Below are 24,506 nucleotides of genomic sequence, written 5' to 3' on the forward strand. Positions count from 1 at the left end.
TGAAATTGGAGTTTGCTGCTGATCTTAGAATTCAGTTGTGGGTATAAATGTTGCAGGTAACTTGACTTTTGATACAGATTTCTGACATAAACCATCAGATTATGGTTCATATCCCATGTAAGGTGCTGAGCATTTTCCAGAGCATAAGTGATACAGTTCTCCACCCACTTCTTTGAATGCTGTTTGAGTGCTCACTAGACTGTAGGCTTGCAAAACAAACCCTTACACCCCTTGTGGTCTTTTTTTCGCTCAGGCCTTCTTCTCCTCCATACACCTAGGAGCAAATGTGTAGTGATGGAATTGTACCAAGTTTTAATGTTATTAGTTTTGAGCAGGGTGTAGTGAATAAATAGTGCCTTTGTTAAAATGTACAGCTTTAAAAATTGATTTGTGATTCTGATGATACTTGTTTCTCTTTCATAAAGCTAGATGTTAGTGACCCTTACTCTGAGACGTCTGGGTGCTATAAAAATGAACTGTCTGATCTCACACTCTACATAAAGCACATTCCTATTAGATACATGCATTGGTTTGAATCTCCATGGTGTTGTCTGGAGTTCGCTCCATCTTCTTGGTACAGGGAGCTTCTTCGTCCGGGTTTTTAAAAAAGAACTCTTTTACTCTGGCAACTCAACCGTATTATTGTTTCTCTGTTTGACTGCAGCAGTCAGGCAGTAGTGTGCTGTGTAACAACTGTGAGGCCAAACTTTGTTATGTAGTTTGATTCTGTAGTTCTTCGATAGTTCTTTCTAAATTACTTTATCTTTCTTCCATCTGCTACTTGATTATTTTCCTTCTGTATGAAATTTTCTTTGTGCTCTTTGGCTACAAGTACAGAATTTTTTATGAGTATTTGACTTACCTCTAACATGACCTCTAAAGGATCACCTAAAGCTTTAAAATGTGCCTGATACCTACTTGCCCAAACAGCATTATCACATTATTATTATCTGATGTCAACGTGTTCCTTTTCTGTTTGTTTTGTCATGTGTTTATTACAGCCACTGGAACTGCTCTGGCATTCTCTAGATGAATGGCTCGTTCTTATAGCTACGGAGCTTATGAAAAACAAAAGGAACTCTGCCAACATTACTTCTATTTTACTGAAGCAAAAAGGATCAGATCACCAGGATGCTGCTCCTGCGCCTTCCTTTGCCACTGGAGGAACTGAGGGAAGAAAAGACCTATCTACTGATGCTGTCGAGTTAAAAGCATATGATGTTGCTGGGAAGCGGGAAGCTTGTGCTGATTGCCAGGATGTTATCTCCATGACAGCAAACAGGCTAAGTGCTGTCATTCAAGCCTTCTATATGTGCTGCTCCTGTCAGATGCCTCAGGGGTAAGGAGAGGATTCATTTTTGTTATCCAAACTATTACCATTTTAAAATCACACACACTTTCTTGGAAGAATGTTGGTGCTGACCACATTATATTAGTGACAGTCAAGGGTATGTTTTTTAATGCTTTTACTAGTTCAGTTATTTGAATGCTTTTTTTTTTTTCTGGCTCTAATGGCACCAAACAGCACTGCAAATTTTCCATAGTGCTGCTGCCTGTGAGTGTAGCTGCACTGGGACAAATTTTGTATTAAAGGTCTAATGGCTTTTTGTAATCATGCAGTATACTTGGAGGTAATAGAACTTTGACCTCTAGAAACTTAGCTGTATTTGCTGTTTGTTCTTAATGTGAAATTGTCCCTGAATTTAATACGATTATCCAACAAGAACAGCTGTAAGCTCAGAAAAAAAAAAGTGAACTATCTTTGTGTATGAAAATGATGGCTGGGGCAAAACTTGACTATATTGCAGAAGTTTATTACAAGGAGAGTTCAATCTCAAAAATAACTGTCATTTGGAATCCAGTCCCAGCTTGACAAACATGTAGTTTTGTGTGGAACAGGCACTGCAACTTAGTAAATTTAATGTCTGGTTTAAACAGAAAATGAGTGTGTCGACTGTAACTGAGGTCTTAGTCAGGCCAAGATTTTTATGGACTATATTTGTGAACTTGGAAGGAAAGGATCCTTTGGTCCTTGTGACTGCAGGATTAGATAAGTATGGTGGTATTACAAGCTCTCTGAGGAATCAAGAAGCAAGGTTCATACTACATGACAACTCTTGTTTATTCCTGGCCACTTTCAGGGTTTTTCTTTCTCTGACAAACTGAGTGGAATACAAGCATTCAAGTTGGCCAGTAATGTTTGTCTGGGGCATACTCCTCTGTGGACATTCTGGAAGACGATTTGGGGTTCAGCATGTTCCACAAACACCTCAGTACTTTCACTTTTAATTTTCTTCCACCTTGAAAAAGGAACTGCTGTTTAGCCATTTCCATTGATATAAGATAAATTGCAGTTTAAGTATTGTTGACAGCAGCCAAATGAAGAGCAGAAATGTTTACAGAAGTGATTAAGTACATTGCCCCTGCCACCATCCATCTCTTTGTACCAAAATTCAGTCATCGAGGTGATTGTTTCCCTGTGTCCATGGGACTTGCTGATATTCCTTGCCCTGTAGGTCATGCTTCATGTTAAGGAGAACTCCCACAGATACTACATAAGTTTGAGAGTTACTGTCATGGAAGTCAGGAGTGTGAGGACTGTTTCAGTAACCACTGAGAGAACTCCCTGGGATGTGGGAAAGAAGGCTGAATTGTGTGTTGCTTTAGGGCTTTTCAGAACTGTGTAGAGAATACAAAGATCTGAGACTTGCTCAGTTTTACTAAAGTTTTTATATTAATAGTGTTACCTTAGATCAGGAGCCAAAAACTTACCAGGCAATTAATAGTAGAGAAAAGGTAGAGAGCAGTTTTAATAGAAGGCCTTCAACCATCATGGAGGTACAGAGATGTGCGCCCCCATGTCCAGGGGGTTCCACAATTTAAGGTATTAGTCCATCCAATCCCAGATCAATCTGCCCCCCAGATCATCCCAGTTCTGCCCCTAAGCACGCCCCTCTGGAAATTGAGTTAGGAGTCTCAAAGACCCCCTCTTCCTCATCTGCCTCTTCATCATAGCACATCCAGTCCTTGGAGCTCCTCCAGAGTTCTGGGGTTTTGCTTTGACTATGATGTATCTTGTTGTTCAAGCCAGGGTGCAAATGTTCTTAAACAGAAAGAAGGCCTACCTTGAGAGAAGTCTAAACAAGATAAGGGAATTTAGAAAGTTAGATATGAAATGGGGTATTAGGGTTGGGTAAATGTGTAAACTATTGTGCTAAAGTGTGAGCTAACTACAGCTACTTCTAAAATCTACAAAAAGCTAAAAATCAAAAAAATCCATAGGCATAAATAGGAGTAAATGATGTAACTCAATACCACTGCCATCTTCAAATAATGTTTGAAATTATAACAAACTATGTTTTCAGACAAAATGTTTTAAAATGGCTCTAAATATAGATTTGAGTGTCGTTATATTTAGTGGAAGAGAGTAAGCAAACCTCATAGCTTTCCATTGTTCCTGATATTCATACAACAAGGATGGCATTTCATGTTGTTTAACATTTGAAATATTTAGGTTATTTTATTTTACTTGCCACAATTGCTTTTCTTGTGCAGATGCTGACACTGAAGCTAGGCATTGTTAATTAATATACTGAAATAAAATGTTCCAAGTTTTCAGCATCAAAAATGACAAGTGTAGGCTTTTTTTCTCTTCTCCATATATTGTGTCTTACAGCTTGTGTGGCAATTTACAAATAGAGTTAATTTCCTTTTAGGGAAATTAGTTTTTAGGGTTTTTTTAGTTGTTTAATTTTTTCAAATCATCTCGTAGACCAGGAATCTGTTTAAAATATTCTTATTTGGTCTCTGGAAGATTTTACTTGCTTGCTTGTTTGTTTTTTGTGCAGATGAGTGAAAGGATATAGTGAGACTTGTTTCTTCAGAACAGAATAAGGAAAATACCTTAGTTTTGGATAAAATTAGCAGCTCTCATCTAAATTGGTGTGGGGAACAGGAACAGTTCTAGGATTGTTATCCTGGACTAAGTAAAGTACTGTTTACTTTATGAGAGGGTTTTAATCATGTTTGCAACTATTCATTAGCTTTTACTGAAGTTGAGGGATACAATTAAGTTTGGTTTGGGTTTTTTTTTGTAGGATAGATGTAAATAAATGTAATAAAATTTGTACCCATTTTAATCTTTCCCTCGCTCTCCAGATATATGTATAGGAGAAAAAAAATAAATTCATAGTAGTGTGAGACTCTTGCCAGGCAAGTAATTTTGTTATTTTTTTTTTGTTATGTATATTTTGCCATTAAATAACCCGTTGTCCCCATTATTAAATCTGCTAAGCTTGAATTTTATTTCTTCCTGGCTCTCTTTCTCGCATACCCCAATTTACAAGATGCGTGGTGGGAGTTTCATACAATGAACAAGAATATAGAACAGCCTGCATATTGTATACATTGTGCATGTAGTATCAGTCCTTCCATATATGTGCTTCCATTGAAAGCTGGAAGGATTCAATAGGAAAATATGTATCTCCCTTAGCTTGAGCTTTTCTTGTGCATATAGTTAGTAACAGTTAATGGTAATGTTGCGTGACCCTCTTGGTTATTGGCATTTTTGTCTTTTCTATTAGTTTATTATGAGATCTTAATGCTGTTGAGTATTTAGTTTCATGATGACTAGTTAAACAATATCAGTTTCTAATTGTGTAGTATTTTATTTAAACAAAAAAAGCAACAATTTATGTAATTCAAATTATTTTCAATTTCACTAACTGAAAGCATCATATGATTTTTGAACAGGATGACGTCACCTCGTTTTATAGAATTTGTTTGTAAACACGATGATGTCCTTAAGTGTTTTGTTAACCGGTAAGCTTCAACAAATACGGGTTTTGTAATCCACCCCTCTGCCCGGCCACCTTCCCCCTCAATAAATCAAACTGATTTTTTTCTTCTTACTGAGTTGTATTTTTAGGTTTTTGTTGTAACCTATGTACTATATGCACTTTAATGGTCCTGCCAAATTCAAGGCAGTATAGATTAATGATTCAGAGCTCAGAATTAAATGAACTCTTTTACATATTTAAATGATCTATTTGTAAGATTCTGTGGGATTTTGTGAACAAAATCTATTTTACAAAACAACAGAATAATTTCTTTAATGGATCCTTTCTTCATATTTATTCCAAATAAAGGCTTCATTTTTGAGGCAGATGAAAACTTTCATTCTTCCTCCAATATGTGACTTCCTAAAGGAGTCTAAACCATCTTTTTACAGTTGACTGTTCCCAGAGTTTTTCTGGGACTGCTTCTGTGTGGGGAGCTGCTTCTAATCCTCCAAGTTTTGCAGATGAGGTATTTGAAAACGAGAAAAAATGACAAAGTAGAAGTGTCTGTTAAAACCTTTTTATATGACTAATTGCATTGTTTCTTTATGTGAAATTTTTGTATCATGAAGCATTATTATTAAATCTCTTAACAGGCTTCTAACCTATTTTTCTTTCAGAAACCCCAAAATAATTTTTGATCACTTTCATTTTCTTCTTGAGTGTCCTGAACTGATGTCCAGATTTATGCACATCATAAAAGCTCAGGTAAGTGTCAGGAGATGCTTAGTTACAACTTCTGTGAATATACAAAGGGTGTTTTGTTTAAAAATGATATTTAAAGAAATTCCATTTGGGGAGGATGGAAGAACTAAGTGTGGCCTCTAGTGCTTCTGATTGTGGGATGTTGGAAGATCAGATTAAACAGACATGGCAGCCAGATTTCTGTACTCGTAGTTCTTTAAAATACATATGTGAGTCCATTTGAGATAACCGATGTTAGATATGCCTTACAAGTCCAACTTTCAGTTAAACAGAGCTAAATTTCTATTTTTAAATCTATTAGTGCACATCTAATAGGTTGGGCTTTAAAATGCTGCACTTTTGCCCTAATTCCCCTAATGTAATCTTCCATTTTGAGACAAACCAGAGGATAAATACACCACTATTAGTTGATTTGGCCATAGTTAATTAGTGACAGCTCCTTTAGTGAAACATCATGTTGTCTTGTTACAGTTTGCTCCGTTTCCTACCATTTCTTTTTGTTTCTTTGTTTTGTCTCTTTTCTTATTCAAGTAAAATTATAAACTCATTTCTCAGTTTGACATTGGACATGAATTCAAGATTAGAGAGTTACTCTAGGGGAGACCAGTGTAGTTACATTGAAAAATTAGCATGCAAACTCCCGTGTGGAAGTTGGCTCCTATACATAACGCTGTAGTCTTAGGCACCTGCCATGTTTTCGTTCTGTGCTGTGCATGTGCTCTATTACAAATGAAGATGGTATTTGGGTGATAATGAGCTGGTTGGAACTCCTTCATTTAGCACACACTAGTTTGCTTTTGATTTGTTCTCCATTAGAAAGATTCCTTACACTAAAAGAGTTTTGGTCAACTATTTTGGTCAAATACCAAATTTTCTGAAAACGAAGGTAAAGTTCCTCTACCCAACCATAACACCCCCTTCCCCAATAGTTGTGGAAAGTCTGTTCCAAAAGCCTTATTTCTTTAGTTGTGAGCAGTACAGTGGTTTATTTTTAAAGGTACATTGTTTTTAGCAATCCAGTCCCATTTGTGGGACAATGGTCTAGGTGTATTGTTTATTCATTCTTTGGTTGAAATCTGTGTTTTTGAAATTCATTACCTGTGAATAATGAAGAGATCCTGAGAACTTGACACCCTGTTTGTCAGGTCAGCTAAATGTACGTGTTGTGAATTGTGATGGACGAGAAAGATATGACACAAGGATGTCCTGTCTTGGAAGAGCTGCAAAATGTCAATCTTAATCCTGAGTCAAACAAGCTAGAACCTTCTCACCTAGGAGTTCCTTTGGAAGGTTTCTGGTTCCTTTGAGTTGTATTTTACTGCCAGTGGACTTTACTACAAGTAGGGCTTCTTTATATCCCTTGTGCTTCTGTGCTCAGCTGTGGTTGATTATCAGTAGTATTACAGAAGCCAGTGACTTATTTCTTATCTAGAGACATTCACACCCACTCCTTCCCTGTAAGAAGTTTTGTGCTGTTTTTCTCTTGTGTGGAGAACTTTGGACCACCAGTTATGCAGAAATTGCTATCAGTCTTCTTGCATATCCAGCTTCAGCATACCAAACTTCATCAAGCACTTAAGGGCACGTCTGTTCTTTTCCCAAAATACTGTATAGCTTATTGAGGTAACTCGGCACATCTCAAAAATTAATGCAGAAGTCTGCATAACTATTTTCCAGCCATACTTATGAGAGATGAATTATTCGGTGGAATGCATCTATATAATATGGTTTACACTTTGTTTTGTAGCCATTTAAAGATCGCTGTGAGTGGTTCTATGAACATCTGCATGCTGGGCAGCCAGATTCGGACATGGTGCACAGACCTGTCAATGAAAATGACATTCTTTTGGTTCACAGAGGTATTGTGTTATAAATGGAATTAGTATATCTTTGAAATACATTGAAATATAACAAATTAAGATGAAAAAATTAATTGATGCTTTATATTTAGATTCTATTTTTAGGAGTAGCTGTGAAGTTGTATCTAAAGCAAATAGTGCGAAACTAAAGCAGGGGATTGCTGTGAGATTTCATGGAGAAGAAGGCATGGTGGGTAAAACTACATTGTTTTTTATAGTACTTTCATGTGGAAACATTAATTCTCTTTCACAAGTATTGTTTTGAACTAAATCCTATTTTAAAATTACTTTAAAAGAAATATGTAGTTACTCAGTATAACTGTTGGAGTAGTGAAAGTTCTTTGTACTAATACATTTTATTCTTTTGACATGCAGGGACAGGGTGTGGTGCGTGAGTGGTTTGATATCTTGTCCAGTGAAATAGTTAACCCAGATTATGCCTTATTTACCCAGTCAGCTGATGGTATGTTTCTGTTTTTTTTCCCTCTAATTTTAGGGTATCATCTTTTATAAAAGCATCATTTCAGAATATAAGATTATTACTTTTTAAAAGCAACACTGACAGAATTGATCTTGTATATAGAGAAATGATCTATTCATTGTTTCTTTTTACAAGAACGTATGAAATATTTTCCTTCATTTGAAGTTTCGTTCTCTTCCGTAAGAGGAGAGTGAGTTGTTGGTTTTAATGGGTCCATGCTATCTCTGCCTGGTTGTAGAAGGACATAGCACTTGGAGAGTTTTCCTTTCTTCTGCATCTGCAGGAGAACTGTGGAGGTATTCCTCTATTTCCTTTTAGACATCGATAAATTCAATAAGCTAATTTTTGTTATAAAACCAGATGTTGATCTCCACAGGTCTCCCTTGCATTTGACTTTTTGTCTCTTGAGTTTTTCATATAAAAACTTATCAATAAAAGATTTTACATCATCATCAGTGCTAAGTGTTTTGTTTTCTACCTTACAAAGTCTTGGAAAGTGACAAGGGATTCAGTCAACAGTAGATTATTTCATGAGGGCTAAAAGGAAAAGTTCAGGGATGTTTGTTTGAGGTAGTCTTTTCCAAGGAGACCAGGACTGAACTGTGTCCTGCCTGCATCTGGCTGGAAACAGGTGAAAGGAAGTAGTTACATGCTGATCCTTCCTTTGAGCATGTTCACAAATTGATAGAAGCAAAACCCATTAGAGTGAGCAAAAAATGCCCATAGCAATATACTTAGATGGAAGGCAAAATTTACCAGTTTGTAATTCCCCTTTTGTTGATGATAATTATTTCAGTGGTGCCTTGGAAAGTGACTAACCAGTATCATTGTAGCAGTAGGGTGCCATTACGTTCTAATACATTTCTATCTGAAGTCTTTTTTTGTGTAAACAAAAAGCCCCAAACTTCCAGAACCCCAAAATAAAACTCTTGCAGTGTTTTCACGTGTTTAGTGTATTTGACAAATAAACACTTCGAAAAAAGTGTATTGAAATATGATAATATTTTTATTTTATAGGAACAACTTTCCAGCCCAACAGCAACTCTTCTGTAAATCCAGATCATTTGAACTACTTCCGTTTCGCGGGCCAGATCCTGGGGCTGGCTCTGAATCACAGGCAGTTGGTGAATATCTACTTCACGAGGTCATTCTACAAGCATATTCTTGGTATGGTTTTATTAAAATCCTGTTTATTAATTGTAATAATTGTCTGAGCACTAAACCTTTTCCTTTTCTACTTTTGTGTGTGTGTTAAAAGTGAAAAAGTCTTGGAAATTAATGTCTTACTAGTCTTTTATGTGCATCAGAGTCACAACATAATATGGCAGTAATGCTATTCTAGTCTCTGCCTCACTTAGCAGCTGTTGTAGTTGCAAAATATAGAAATACATGAGCAAAGCCGTGTGGGAATTTTATACAGTTAGCAACTTTCTAAAAAATAGCTAATCTTTATATTTGAATATGAATCTTAAATTAAAAGCAAGGAAGGCATCATTACTCTGTCTAACACCTTATCCTGTAATTTGGTTGTCTTTACTATTGCTGACTAGGAATACCTAAAAGGCAGATTAGTGCAACCAATTGCTTTTGTGGTATATGCAATTCTTTGCATCACAGTTGTGAAATTTATCTATCCTGCTGTGTAGTGTCATTCTTGAGAAATGAAAATAGTTGTTCCCTAGTTAACTTGCAACAGACTTACAAAGTTGAGAACGTTTGTGAACTCTGGCAAAAGTCTATCAGGCATTCTTTATTATGCCTGAAGTTCATCAGTCATGTAAGGTTTTCAGGGGCTGAATCCATACTATTGCAAACTTATTTCCTGAAATAGTGTTTTGGAACTAATGTAGGTTTATCCTGTCTTGTTAACGAGGCAAGTTAATTCATATGCTTATACTGTAGCATTCAAGGAGATTGGTCAGAAGTCTTTATAAAAATGTAACTTTTTTTTTCTTTTAGTAGAGGACAACTTCTGTTAACTATAGTATCTATTGTCTGGGGCTCTTCTTTGAGAACCTTTGTGCCTTTTGATTGTTGAACATGATGCCCCTCCTCTGCATTGTCATGAAAAAACTTTTCTTCTTGCATGAAAATATGATGGAAGGGTAAATTCCCTGTGCATTCTTATTACTCTGCTAAGTACATAAATTTATTTGCTGCTGCATGCATATTTCCTTTGTGTTCAAGCACTATTCTTTGATCTTCTTTGAAAGTATAAGATAGCTTGATGATTTTCTTTAATTATTTTGTCTACCTGCAGTCTTCCTGTGATGTTTGCTGAGGACAGATCAACTCTTAACTTCAAGTTTACTGTTTCTCTTCCCTGAAAGTGTTCAGGGCACACTGCTGCAGTTTGTTGATGGTGCAGGCTCAATCATCTTTGTCAAGATCTTCTTCACAGAGGAATGTATTTTACTTCTTTGCCTTAGTACCACTTTCTGCTGCAGGGGAGTGACTCTGTTCTGGGCAAGAGGCAGTGGAGCACAGCCAGTCTGAAGCAGCACCATGTAGACAATGCTTCCCTACTCGTTGATTTTCACATAGGAAAGTGGTTCTAAAGTATCACTGTGTGGCACAATTTGGTACTGACTTTAAGGATCGGCCTCTGGCATCAAGAGATTCCTCTGAGTGAGCAGAAGAACCATGAGTGGTTTGGGTTGGAAGGGATCTTAAAGATACCTTGGGCAGGGACACCTTCTACCAGACCAGGTTGCTCAAAACCCCATCCAACCTGGCCTTGAACACTTCCAGGGATGGCGCATCCACAGCTTCTCTGGACAGCCTGTTCCAGTGCCTCACCACCCTAACAGTGAAGAATTTCTTCCTAATATCTAAACCTATTCTCTTTCAGTTTAAAGCCAGTCCCCCTTGTCCTATCACTACTTGCCCTTGTAAAAAGTTCCTCTCCAGCTCTCTTGTAGCCCCTTTCTGATACTGGAAGGTGCTCTAAGGTTTCCCTGGAGCTTTCTGTTCTCCAGGCTGAACAACCCTAACCCTTTCATAGCCTGTTTTTATAGGAAAGTGGCTCCAGCCCTCTGATCATCTTTGTGTCCCTGCTCTGGACTTGTTCCAACACGTCTATGTCCTTCCTATGTTGAGGGCCCCAGAGCCAGATGCAGCACTCCAGTTGGGGTCTTATGATAGCAGGGTAGAGGGACAGAATCACCTCCCTTGACCTGCTGGTCACACTTCATTTGTTGCAGCCCAGGATATAGTTAGGAATAATGCTCACAGGCTAATCTCCATGTGATGTATTCACAAAAAAGAAAAACTTATTTTTCTGCTATTCACCGACACCTTGAGAACAGTGAAATGTTGCTCTTGTCAGCCCTTCTGGAATTGACCGCTAAGGAATTTGGGTTCCTTACTAGTTTGATTAGTGATGATATACCTGATTTTTTTGGTTTCTAAATCGACAAGATGACCTTACTTTTTTCTTTTTTCATTTTGCCTGAGTAACTGTTGCAAACCAAGAAGCAGCAGTCAGTACTCTCTGTTGATAAGATCTCACCTGTCTTAGTAAGATCTTGTCATTCTGTTGAACAGGGATTCTGGAAATTTCTAAATGTTTAGACACATTCAACTTGTTTAAATTTTCACAATTGTTTATTGCTTCTTACTTATCAGACACAGAGAACTGGAAAAACTACACCTCCACTTCCCAAAGTAGTTGCTTTTTCTGCCTCACCTTTCCAAGGCCTTTTCCATCTGCCTCACCTTTCCAAGCCCTTTTGTTCATCTCCTGTTTTCTTGCTTAAGGAATCAGAGTTGTCCAGCAGCAGATGCTCTTGAGGGGTTTTCGTTTAATTTTTGTTTCAGGTTCAACTGTGGGTTATCCTAACTGTTATTCATGCCAAATACAAGTTATCAGGTTACAGAAATATGAATTTCCTTCAACTACTTATCAGGCCTTAAGTGAAGGAGTGTGAAATCTTTTGCAGTCTGAGACTGTTTCCATTCCTTTGGTTTTTCACCTTGTATTGAGATCCTTGTTTTCCCTTAGTTAAAGTATATCCATCTGTTGATGGCACTAAAACCACCGGTTGTGAGGTAAGACCTTCTGTCTCTGAGGAACAGTGTGAACCTTTTCAAAGGAACTCCTCTTTTTTTAGTCAACACACATGATGTGGAAATGCCTTAATTAGAAGATGAAACCTATATGAACAAATGTGGCTGCTTTTTTGAGACTTGGGTGGGTGCATCACCTTTTTCAACTGTGGTGAATGGAGATCTTTCTGCAACAATATCTGGTAGGCAAGGAAAGATCACCAACTTAGGCGATGACCCAGCTAACACACAATTAATGTGCTTTATAAGGTGTTAGATATGTAGCATGCATAATTTTTGTGTGTGGGTGCTGTGAAATCAAACATTATTCTGTGGGTCTGCCTGTTTATTAAGGCTGCACTCTATTACAGATGTAGCACGGGCAAAAATACGGTCAGAAATTAATAAGGCCTCTTAGGTTTGTTTTTCTCACGCTTTGTCTGCCTTCTGCTTAAGCAGGGGAGGAGAAGATAGTTTCTCTAGTGCTCTTTTCCACTTACTTTGTATTTTTTTAAGAAACCAATTATTTTTCTGTTTATAAAAGAAAACTTCCACCTCCAGCCCACAAAGACAGATAGCAGATAAATTCTTTACTATACTGTTTGCTGTTAGACTTCAGTCTATTGTTTAACAGTATAGTAGAAAGTAGTCCTTGAAATGACATAAACAAAAGTGAAAATTAATTTCTGGGTCAGTCTGTTTTGAACTGGAGGCCTTAAATTCTTGAATATTAAATGAAGTTGTCCCAGAGCTTACCTGTAGTACCTTTTGAAGTTCTATGTTGCATGGAAATACCCGCTAATCACAATTATGCTAAGATAGATTTCTCTTCCTTTTCAAACTACAGGTGCCTTGAGGGTATACAAGAGAAAGATACATAATATTTCATGGGATTCAAGTTTTGTCCTGATAAATCTGATGGAGTTTCTTTATAACTGCCCACTTGAGTCTGTTGATTGGTAAAATATCTGTCAAGCAAACGAGTGAGCTCAGTGCTTTGGTCTCACAATATGCTGACTATGACTGTACTCTCATCATAATACTCCAGTTAAGTTTCTTCTCTAAAGTTGGAGTCTCTGATTCCTACTTTTCAGTCTTTGTTCCCCACATTTTGCTTATATCCCTCAGAGACATTATTATTTCTACATTTCATGTGTGAAATGCACATATGCTTGCTAGTTGGCAAAAATGAATGTCCTCTAGTAAGTACTAGACAGCTGTTAGATTTCTGGGTTTTTTTTTGAGAGATGACAGTGATATTTAATTAGTAAGTTACCTATCCCTGTCTTAAACTTGAGTGTTGCTTGATTTTATTAGAAAAACAATGCCTTACAGCTTCTGTACACATTTCAGCACTAGTCAGCTCTTCCATGGAAATACTGTAACAGTTTTTGCACTTAGATGTCTGAGTGGCTGCTAACCTTTGAATTTTGTGTTACTCTGGGGTACTGTGTCCACAGTCCGTGTTGTGCCAAGGCTCCTAGTAATGGGCACCCTTATGACACTGCACAATGCACAGAAGATGGTGAAGCAAAGACAGTACTTCCCAATAATTTGCTTTTCTCTAAACCTACTACCACCCTCATCCCCTGCCCCTTTTCCCAGAAATGTATTTGTCTTGGTAGAGTTACAGTATCTATCATGGCAGAGTTAAAGTAGTTGGGGGTTTCCTTTCTTGTGTAGTGAAGAGGGTAGTTTTCTTGCATAAACTCAGGGTCACCTTGTTCTGGACACATTTGCTTAAATGTGTTTGAGTGCCATGTCTGTGAAGGGGCTGTAAATAGCAGTTCCTGTACTTGGATAAAAGTCAAACTTCTAGCAACTCTCCATTTAATGCTTCTAAATGAGTTGCAAGCTCAGGTTGAAAATGTAAAATTCCTATAAATAATTTTTTTCAACTGTATAGTAGATCCCATTTCAACTGTGGTTAATAAGAAGAAAACTGAAGAGCAAAAGGGTTTTCTGACTACAGGAAGGTTCTTTCCTCTCCAAGTAATGTTCTGGGGGCAAAGATATTATTGTAGAAAAATATGGTGTTTGGGTTTCTAAAAGTTATGTAGAAAACTTTAAGACTTTGTAGGAAACATTTAACATTATGTGTTCAGGATGGTTAGATGCTTTTACTTAAATCTGTTAGCGAGTAAAATTTCTGCAAATTGTTTTTGCCCAAGTGGTTTGTCATTTGCCTTACTGGGGGGAAAAACACACAGAGGAAACTTGATTCTGTAATATTTTAAAAATGTAGTAAGTACAGTTCTGATGTAGTTTTTAACTGTGGATTCCTTATTCTGTTTTTCTGTTACTGCATTATTCTGGTTTCTCTCTAGAGGGCAATCTTCTGCCGTATATTGTTAGAAATCTTTTAACTTTATCCTATTTATTTGAGCAGTTTTGTCTCTTTGTTTTTTTGTTTTTGGTTTTATTTTCCCCCAGGTATACCTGTAAATTATCAGGATGTAGCATCTATTGATCCAGAGTATGCAAAGAACTTGCAGTGGATTTTAGATAATGATATCAGTGATCTGGGTTTAGAGCTGACCTTCTCTGTTGAGACTGATGTGTTTGGAGCAATGGAAGAAGTGCCATTGAAGCCCGGGGGTGCAAGTATACTTGTTACACAGGAAAACAAGGTGAGTGTACAGGTTTATTCAGAAGTTGATAGTATAAGAAAAGTGACTGGACCGACTTTCTGAATACCTGGGAGGATAAATGGTATACCCATTTTGAAGGAAATACAAAAAAGTTAAAAATTACCAACACTCTTGCCCTTTTTTCTAGCTTAGCATGTTATATAGAAATAGTGTTTTTTGAAATTTTTAAAAGAGTTCAGGCTTGAGGTTCTTCTTTCTGAGAGAACTGTGGAAGGGGAACTTCAAATGAAGGGTTTATTTTAAAGGTTGTAAATATTCCTAAAGTTAAGTCATAGGTATATATACCAGAGAAGTAGAACAGTAGCAATTGATAAAACTAAAATTGTAGTTAATGTTACAAAGTGTGCTGCCTTCTGGGGCCGTCTGTGGCACTGGATTGCTCTACATTAACATGCAGTAATGGATGGAGTAAAAGGCTGCAGGAAGCTTTTTCAGCGATTTGCAAGTCACTTCATGTGTATGGAAATAATGTACCTTTATAATTTACTGTAATAGTAACAGGCTAGAAAGCCCCCAGTTCTCTGCAGCATTAGTTCAGAAAAAGAAATATTGAAAAACACAGCCGGATTTTGAAAATAATCTAGAAATTAAAATCAACATCAGTCTGATTGAATTCTGCAGTTACCAACTGAACAGCTTCGAGTAACTGCAGGAGTGTCATGGGTAGACCTGCAGTTTTTTGTAACATTGACTCTTGATGCTGATGTCTGCTTTCTGTTTTGAATTTCATTTGTGTTGGGCTGGCCTGGCCCGTTCTGTATACAAAGTGAGCGTTCGGCTGCACCAGCGGTGTCAGCAGCTGCTGCGCTGGGAAACGACCGCTTGGTGTCAGCGTTTGTTGCAAGGACATTTCGGTTTGTGTTGGAGCAACTGGCACTGGATTCTTATATGCTTAATCCTCATTTTTGTTAAAGCAGAGTGTCATTCCAATAACAGGAATACATATTATTAGCCTGATTCTGTAATGTTTCCTGTAATACAGTCATTCATGAAAGAAAACAGATGGTAAAATAAGTCTAATTGTGAAGGCAGGGGATGTTTAATTTCTGTATTATCTGTTGGAGAAAGCAAGGATATTGATTCTTTTTTCTGGTCAGTCTTAGCTTCTCAGTATATAAAAATGATGTATTTGACATAAATTTTAGCCTCATAACAACTATTTAAAACCTGTTCTCAATTAGCATGAAATTAGAAGTTTGCCCACATGAGGTTACTACCCACTAGTAGCTTAAATTGCTCTGTTAACTCTGGAGTTGGGGCACAGACTACAAAGGGTGGTTGAAAATGTGTAGAGCAGATACCTCCATATTCAGCGGAGCCATATACCCCAGCTGTGGCAGGAGTTTGTGTAGCATTTATGTTAAAGTTGGTAAGAAATAGATGACTCTGGTGGTAGGTTTGAAACTATTAATATTAATTGATTTTTTTGAATTTGCAGCTGCAAAATGTGAAGTCAAAAACCATCTGTAAATGGCACTGTCTTTTGTTCACTGGCAAAGTTGTTGATAGTGGCCAACTGGTTGAAAACTGTAGATCTGTTTTAATGGTGTTGGGGAATTTTTTCCAGTTTCCTTCATGTGACGTGGTTTTGCAGTATGTTTTAGCTTAGCTGTTCTATCATTTTAAATAGGAATGCGTCTACTTTCCTTAATAAAAATCCCCGATCTTTTTCCTGCAAGACATATCTTTTTTTTTTTTCTGCCTTTACCCAAAGAATAAAAGATCATTGTTTAAAACTCATTGTATTTGCTATGCCTCCGGGAGAAGAAAATTCAGCTTCTAGAAGAATGTGCTATGTATGCACACTAGCAGATTTACTTGTTTGAAGGAGAGCTTTTTTTTTTTAAATGAAATTGAGTGAATCCTTATTCCTTAAAAAAACCCCAAACAATAAACCCACAAAAAACCCCCAGCCCGAAGCCAAAACACACTCCACCCCCCCACCCCTGTAGAAATCACCCAAACAGTCCATTTCCTACGTGTAAAGCTGAAACAGAGTAAATGCACCAGTATTAAGAGCTATTTGTAAGAAGTTATTTTCTTTGAACAAAGGAATTTATTTTTTTAACATCAGCTGTGTAATAGGTGGATGGTTGAGGGACCATTTGATTCAGATATTCATGTCTTGCAATGTCCATGTAGCAGCCAGCTGAAGTATCAGTTATAGCTGTGGTTCAACTGCCTTTTGTCATGGTAAAGGAGAGACTTCAGAGGGAAAATTCAGGCTGTGTCCAGAATCGTAATGTGCATTTATCTTTGTTGTGTGTTTTTTTGCAGCTTTCTAGAAAAAAAAATAAAATTAGAGCTAGTCAAAGTATAACTATGTTTTATTAAAGAATGGTGCAAATCTCCACAATCATATGGCTTTCTCTGTCCTTCCAGGACTTGTGTGTTTGAGCTGGCTGTGCTGTTTGGCAGCAAAAAATTGTGTTGTTTTTTTTTTCCAGGCAGCTTTGGAATGGAGCTGCTTTCTGAATCTGAACATCATAAACATTGATCCTTGTTTCACAGTATATGTGAAATCGAGGAAGCATGATCTCTGCTTTATTTACCTCAAAGGAAAATACAGAACAACCCTCACCCAAACTAGACTTTATCATCATATTTGTGATGCCCATCTAATATGTGTTCAATCAAATCTCCCTTCTTAAAAGAAGTCTGGATTGTACCTTTTGTGCACTGTGTGGGGATGCATATGTAGATCTGAAATTATATGGGTGCCTCTGTTTTCTAATGTGCTCCTAAGGCTTCTGAGAGAAAATAAAATGTAAATGAAGTGAACAGAGAGAAAAACAAATTGACCAGTTTTTTACTGACATACATTGTGTAAATTCTGTGCTACAGGTCTTTTCATCATGTGCCAGTGCTGATAGTCAGAATGCTCAGCTGTTCAAGGCTATTTAAAACATTTCTTGTTACACCTAAAGCACAGCAACTGCTTTCTCTCATAATTAAAGTGTTCAATGTAGTATTTTTGTAATACAGAAAATGTCATATTCTTTTTCTTAAATGGATATTTTTTAAAACTAAGGTTGTGAATTTTACTTTCTACTCTGTTTTCTGAATAGCCTAGTATATGTAACAGCAGTTTAAGAGATGTAAAACAAGCATTTCTGATCATTGAAGAAGACCAATGTTAACATTATTTCAAATCCTGGTAATGAGAAAGCTTCTGATATCTTCTGTATACGCAGAGGCTGACTTTTGTCTAATGCAGTTAATCTCCTTTGGCTACTCCTCAGTCCTTAGAGAAGGGAGGTGTCTTCATCTCCACTGATAGTAGAAACAACCTGAGGAGATTTCTAGATTGAAACTAGATTTTTTTGGAACAGTTCTGCAGTTAAAAATATGATTAGGTCATGTTTTTCAGAGCACTTCCCAAATTAAGTGGCTTTTCACTCTAGTAAAATGGTGGTAATGTATGTAAAAATACCTTCCAACTGCAAAGCAAGTGACGATCCCTTTGTACCTCTCTGAATGTAAGGAGCTGCCTTTGAAAAATATTCTTCTGTTTTGAAATATTTCATACTTTGTTCTGTTTTACTGAAAGGGAGGAAAGAAAAAATGCTTGATTGCTTTTGTGCAGGTTCAGAACCTAAAAGTTTAGGTTGAAGTATTTTAAAATTAAAAATCAAAGTATTTTTGTAAGATAATTGTCTTGAAGGAAGCTGATAGTTTAATTGGGAGATACGTTTCATGATTTTATTATTAAAAGTCATTATTAGGAAGTCAAAGCATTTCTTTGAAACTGAGTACCATAAATAATGTAGGAAAAAATTTTGTTTTCAGGTAGGAAACTTTTTTCTTAAGTAGAGAAACTTTATTAGATTTGTGTACATTTGTCAGAGTAAATGAGACATGTTCATAGAGCTTTACTTTTGCCTATCTCCTAGTAACCTTACTCCATTAACGCATCCTAGGCTTCTGTGTTCTCAACAAAAGGGAAGTTCTGGTGGATTCCTTTTCTAGCTGGCATCTTTTAAAGGGAACAGAGCCTTCAAATCCCTAAAGCATGATATAGTCTATTTCCATGACTATGGTAGAAATTATTTTCTGGTGGTTTTTTTTTTTTAAATAAACTAAGGAGATTTTCAAGGCTTGCTTTAAAAAATTGAAATTCTTATTAAGATAACAAAGCTTGCAGAGGTAAGTAGTATATTCTGTTAGACTTCTAGAGATAGGGGGAAATCTAGGAAGCTTTTTGGCTCACAAATATTCCTTCAGAAGTTTACCCTTTTTCCTGAGTTATGTCAGTTTTCTTAATAGAATATTTTTGTTTACAAACCTTGACGTGTTTATGTCCTTAGTTGAGCACAATGGTGGTTGTATTAGATGGCAGGCGGGACAAATTAAGTTTTATTCACTTCCTTTATCTTGTTTGAAGTCCCTGTTTTTTGACTGGGTTATGTAACAATTTAAACTGTTCTGTTTTGGAATTGTCTTTGGAAGGAAGGAAGAGGGAAGACCAGAAGGGGCTAGGAACTTGGAGGAATCTTCTTAATTGTTTTGTGTTTCTTCAATGTGGAAAGTGCATAGGGATTCTTATCTTGCAGTGGATGAAATCTGTAATATATGAAGGACAGCATTTGTGTGTATGCGTTTGTACAAGCTCTGTGGTTTTGCTGTGGTATATCTTAATGTCATTTTCTACATTGCAGGCTGAGTATGTCCAGCTTGTGACAGAACTCAGAATGACAAGAGCCATTCAGCCTCAGATAAATGCCTTTTTACAAGGCTTCCATATGTTCATTCCGTCATCTTTGATCCAGCTTTTTGATGAATATGAACTGGTAAGCAGAAATGCCTATATATTTTTAAACACTTTGTTCAGCATACTTCATCGACAGTGTAATGATGTAGAAGTAAAGCTCAGTAATCACAAAATAAACATTTTATAGCTTTCACTTTGGTTTTACTTCCCAGCCATCTATCGGTGAGGATCTCATTATGCGTATTCCTGCTTTTTCTAATTACTCAGAGTTACCAACTTTCTGGAATGTGATAGCTTCATCTGGCCATGATAAATGCCTTGAATTATAATTTCAATATGAATCAGGATGTCGTGGCCTTTAAGTCTTTTTATATTTTCCTTGAGGAGGACAGAAGTCCTCTAAAAGTAAGGAGATGCTGTCAATTGTCTTTAATTTTTCTGAGTCGCGGTATCAAATTTCACTAAGTTTTTGTTGGTGGTTTGATCTTCTGTAACCAACACATATCAAGTTTTGTCTCAAGTCATACCAAAACTCAGAGCTTTCTTCTTTCAGGTTCTTTGGCAATAATTTTTCTCTCCTGATACTGCATACTGAAATTAAATAGATTGTGTGAAGTTACCTAAATTCAAAAATCTTGAATTAAAATTTAGTCATAAGTTCTATAAGGTTGCAACTAAACAGAAAAAACACTATAATTTTTCTACTTCTTAAGGCAATGCTTTTTAAGATAGCATAAATTTTTGAAATTAATGGTTAATCAGGAGGAGTAATCACAACCTGTGTGCTTCTTCTGAAGGAGCTCTTGTTGTCTGGTATGCCAGAAATTGATGTGAATGACTGGTTAAAAAATACAGAATACACAAGTGGCTATGAGAGAGGAGACCAAGTTATTCAGGTAAATTTTGTTTGGCTTTTTTTTTTTTTTTTAATAATGTAGACTATTTCATTTTAATCCAAGAAAGGTGATTTTGTTGTTGTTCTCATTATCTGTGTGTGTTTATGGAAGCTTATTTTGGCTGAAATTTGTGGATTTTTTTTTTAATATTGTATTCCTACACTAAGTTACTTAATTATGTATGAATTTCATATGAAAATTTCCATAATTTAAGTAGCAGACTAGTAAATATTGTGCTTATTGTTTTACCATTATATTTTCAAGTATTACAAGTATTTAATGGAAAATACTAACTTATTTTTCATCTAGTGGTTCTGGGATGTGGTGGAGGAACTAACTCAGGAAGAGAGAGTATTACTATTACAGTTTGTTACTGGCAGGTGAGAAACTCTTCTGTAAGAATGAATATATTGTCTAGATACTCTGAAATAAGTCAAGAGACTTGAGATTGCCATGAAAGATCATCTAGCTAGAAACTGTTTTGCATATTTGGGCGTTCTATATGTTGATCAAAGTAAAAGTGTGTATTAATACCTTTGCTGCCTGTGTTGCCAGCAGAATGATTGATTACGTATTTATTATACTTGACTACTTTGCAAGAGGTCTTTGTTGCTGTCCAGGCAATTTTTAACAAGGCTATAGCGAATTTAACTGTGCTTTATATTCTTCCTGTTGCATATTTATGTGACTGTTGGTTTCTCCAGTAATCAATAGAGGCTGTAATAAATGAGATAACTAGGTATCACTTCAGTTAGTGTAAACAGAACATCCTTCTCCTAAAGCTGAGTTGAATTTAACATTAGTGCAGTATGTCAAGGTAAGTGAAGATGTAACCTTATGCAGGACTGTTTGCTTTATGTAGGTTTTCTGTCCTAAATTCTATTTGTTCTCTAGGGAAAGCCACTTCTATTTCCCTTATGGTTTGGAGGCAGTGAGGGAAGGTTTTGAGCAATAAATGCCCCTTGAGTTGCTGAGCTTGCGTGTACAGACATCTCACAAAATGGATCCGTAGACATATATGTGGCACCTGAGCTGTTCAATACAGTCTTTTTCTGATGGCAGGCAGAGATCCCACCATCTTTTTACTTTGATGTTCCCTTCATATTCTAGGATTAGTAGAGTAGCTGACCTTTTGGGTATAAGTTTTGTGGTTAAGCAATGATAAAATACAAATTAAGATCATCAAAACTTACCTTTTATATTAAGGAATTTCATAGTCATGGATGTATCATCAAATGGCACAGTCTTCAAATTCTATTACTTTCACTTGATTTATTATGAATTTCCTTGTTTTTAGGAATCATGGACAATTTAAGAAGCTAGCTGTGTGCACACTGATCCTTTTGTCCTCTGAAGAAATGATTTCTGCAGTTCTAACTGCATATGTGTTGCATGCCAACTGCCGGTCTTTCATTTTTAGGGGACTAGTCCATTTCTAAATCTAAACAGCAAATTAGGATCTTTAAGATGTAAGGTCATGTTTCAAATGCTTCTTAAAACATTCCAAATGGTACTGAAGTGGCATTCACTGCTTTCATGGCATTTGCGATAATCTACTGGATTCTAAGGGACACTTCTATCAAGTAAACAGTTACGTTGTCTGATTAATACGTGGTTCAGTACCATTCGTTTTGGTCACAAATCACCTACTGTCTTGTTCTTACCCATTTTGTTAGTAGGAAAGAAATTTTTACTGTGACTTTTAGGAACTCTGGGCTGGAATTGAAAAACAATTTGCCTTTTTTTCCCCTTTTTTTTTTTTTTTCTGTATCGGCTAGAAGGAACCCTTTATGTTTTTTCTTCAGTGATTGAAATGCAGTAGGTATATTTTTCCATAAAAATTTAACTTTTTAAAGTTACCTCTAATGCAGCTGGCATTTTTGCACATAAATGCCCAGAAAGTCCTGGTTTCTGGGCAGGGAAGATTTAGATGATGACTTATCTGTGAGCTAAAACACAAGTTAGTCTAGTACAGGTTGGTATTGTAAGTAAAATTATCCACTAAAAGTATACCTGATTTCCAACTATGAACATCTTCTGGCTTGGCATTTCCTTAGTGAAGAATTTGTTTCTGTGTAGTGGTTGGCAGGCTATATATAAAATCTTCATTGTTTGTTTCCATTTCCCTTTAATCTCTTCTGCACATTCACTTGATTTTCTGTGTGTGTGTGAAGTGCAACTGTTCTTTATTTCCAAAGACTATGAAATTAGTCTAGTGAATTAAATAAAAGAAATATATTTATGATTATGTCTTCAATGTTTCTCTGACATGTCTAAATATTTATTAAACTTTTTCTTATGTCTTCTTTCCCCATTCTTACATCTTGTTCTCTTCAATGTAATGAAGTCTTGCCTTGGGAGTTTCAGTGGAGATGCCATTGCGTTTGTCATTAATACCAATTTTGAGACATCTTTCAACGTAGTAATTGTCGTGAGCAAAGTTTGAATGTGCTTGGTGGTCTTAGCACACTCAAGAAAAAGCCTAAATATTTTTGTGCCTCATGGTGGGGATCTGAAAGTTTACTTATGCACCACTTTTTCTCAGCTGACAGCTGCTTGAGATGGTATTGCTAATTCTACATGCTTTTACTTATTTTTTTCTCCTTCTTGATCTGTTTAGTATTTATAATAGTATTTGGGTAAATTATTGGTATTTATCTATTGGCAACTTTTGATTAGGTTTTTAGTAAACAGTTGGAGGGAAGTGTTGTCAGCTTGATAAATTCTGTATGATAAATTCTACTGTATTGGTATTTTACAAGTATAAAGATTGCTGTTTAATTTCTTTGGGGACTGTACTTTTTGTTGAGCACTATGCAATACGCTTCTGCTATTTTAAGGGAAATTCAGCATAGTCATTAAATGTGAAATATGTATTTGCCTACTGTTATAGAAGTATAATAAAACATAAGGAAACCAGCTTAAATTATCTCTTCTACAGTGTTTTCATTTCAAGTAAATTTATGCAAAACCTATCAGTAGAAAAATAGGTAGAAATGTTAGGATTCAGATATAAACTTAAACATTTTAAATGTTGAAATTTCCAAAGCTATGAAATTGCATTGTTGCTCTTGCTCAAAGCTATTTGCACATGCAGTAGAAGAGGTAAGATATTGTGATATTTTTTGCATGTATTTGGAAGGTTTTCTTTACTATATTGCCAGTGTTCTCCTTGGAGAGAGAACTCATTTCTTGAAAGCATAAGTTGGCAGCAATCTGTTTCTTTAAAATGTTCAAAGCTGTGATCATACTATACAATTTTGACCTGTTGTATGAAAAAAATTATAGTAAGTTACATTGCAAAAACTTTTAGCTAATAGTGGACTGAATGAAAAATTTTCAGCAGTTAGGTGTGTCTTATTGCTGATTTGAATGTGGAATGCTAGAGGGGAGAAAAAAATCACTGCAGGGGAGGCAGTGGAATATGAGCCAAAACTACAGTATAACAGTATGGCTGTAAAATCTTCACAACTCTTCTGAACTGTTGCTGTGAGCACAATTCCATTTGTGTCAGAAATAATATGCTGCCAATAATCAGCACTTCCCTCCATAGTGGTTACCTTTTATAGCAGTGTTAGAACTATATGCCCAGCATTGCTCTTATTAAGCTAAGTGATACAGATTTATATATTAGATACTATAGGTAGTTCTTAAAGGTATGTTTAGAAAGTATTACAGTGAATTGTGTCCTAGGTCCTTCACATTTAGCAGTAGCAACCTTTACTCTTTTGCATTTTTGCCAAGTAGTTTTACCGTGAGTGAAAACATCACTTCTTTTCTTGCTCCTGTTTTTGTAGTCACTTGATTTGGTGAATATGGGAGCATTGTTTTTAATATAGATACCTGTAATCCAGAATTGTAACCGCTGATCTATATTTTATGGAAGGTTTATTTTGTTTCTTTCTTTGCTAGCAACAAAATCACAGATGAGCTGAGATTGGCAGGGACCTCTGGAGATTAAGATTTTCACAGAATATTCTGAGTTGGGGGGGACTCACAAGGGTCACCAAGTCCAGCTCTTAAGTGAATGGCCCATATGGGGACCAAACCCAAGACCTTGGTGTTATTAGCACCATTCTTTAACCAATTGAGCTAATCTCAGATTGTCTAGTCCAACACCCTATTCAGAGCAGAGTGAGGTGAGCTGGATACTCAAGATCTTGTCCAGACAGGTTTTGACTGTCTTCAGGAGTGCTGACCTCCCAGTTCTCCGGGCAACTTGTGTTTGACCACCTCACAGTAAAAAAGTTTTTCTTGTGTTTAAATGGAAATTTCCAGGACTTCAATTGGTGCCCATTTTCTCTTGTCCTGTAACTGG

General features: G+C 36.4%; 1 protein-coding gene across 5 annotated transcripts in view; it reads left to right on the forward strand.

Moving 5' to 3' along the window:
* Positions 1-24,506, forward strand: part of HACE1 (HECT domain and ankyrin repeat containing E3 ubiquitin protein ligase 1) — a 51,237-nt gene that overhangs the window by 23,734 nt on the left and 2,997 nt on the right. For 4 of the 5 annotated variants that reach the window (XM_027694163.1, XM_027694172.1, XM_027694182.1 and 1 more), the window contains 11 exons: positions 1,002-1,339; positions 4,753-4,821; positions 5,459-5,546; positions 7,291-7,402; positions 7,495-7,592; positions 7,778-7,865; positions 8,901-9,050; positions 14,364-14,560; positions 19,240-19,371; positions 20,090-20,188; positions 20,498-20,568. In XM_027694163.1, the coding sequence (XP_027549964.1) occupies positions 1,002-1,339; positions 4,753-4,821; positions 5,459-5,546; positions 7,291-7,402; positions 7,495-7,592; positions 7,778-7,865; positions 8,901-9,050; positions 14,364-14,560; positions 19,240-19,371; positions 20,090-20,188; positions 20,498-20,568 (1,442 nt within the window). The remainder of the gene's footprint in view (positions 1-1,001; positions 1,340-4,752; positions 4,822-5,458; positions 5,547-7,290; positions 7,403-7,494; positions 7,593-7,777; positions 7,866-8,900; positions 9,051-14,363; positions 14,561-19,239; positions 19,372-20,089; positions 20,189-20,497; positions 20,569-24,506) is intronic. The other variant, XM_027694191.1, reaches the window with a different exon arrangement.

This window comes from Neopelma chrysocephalum, unplaced genomic scaffold (assembly GCF_003984885.1).
Source record: "Neopelma chrysocephalum unplaced genomic scaffold, ASM398488v2 Primary Assembly neopelma1_23, whole genome shotgun sequence".
Classification (NCBI taxonomy): domain Eukaryota; kingdom Metazoa; phylum Chordata; class Aves; order Passeriformes; family Pipridae; genus Neopelma; species Neopelma chrysocephalum.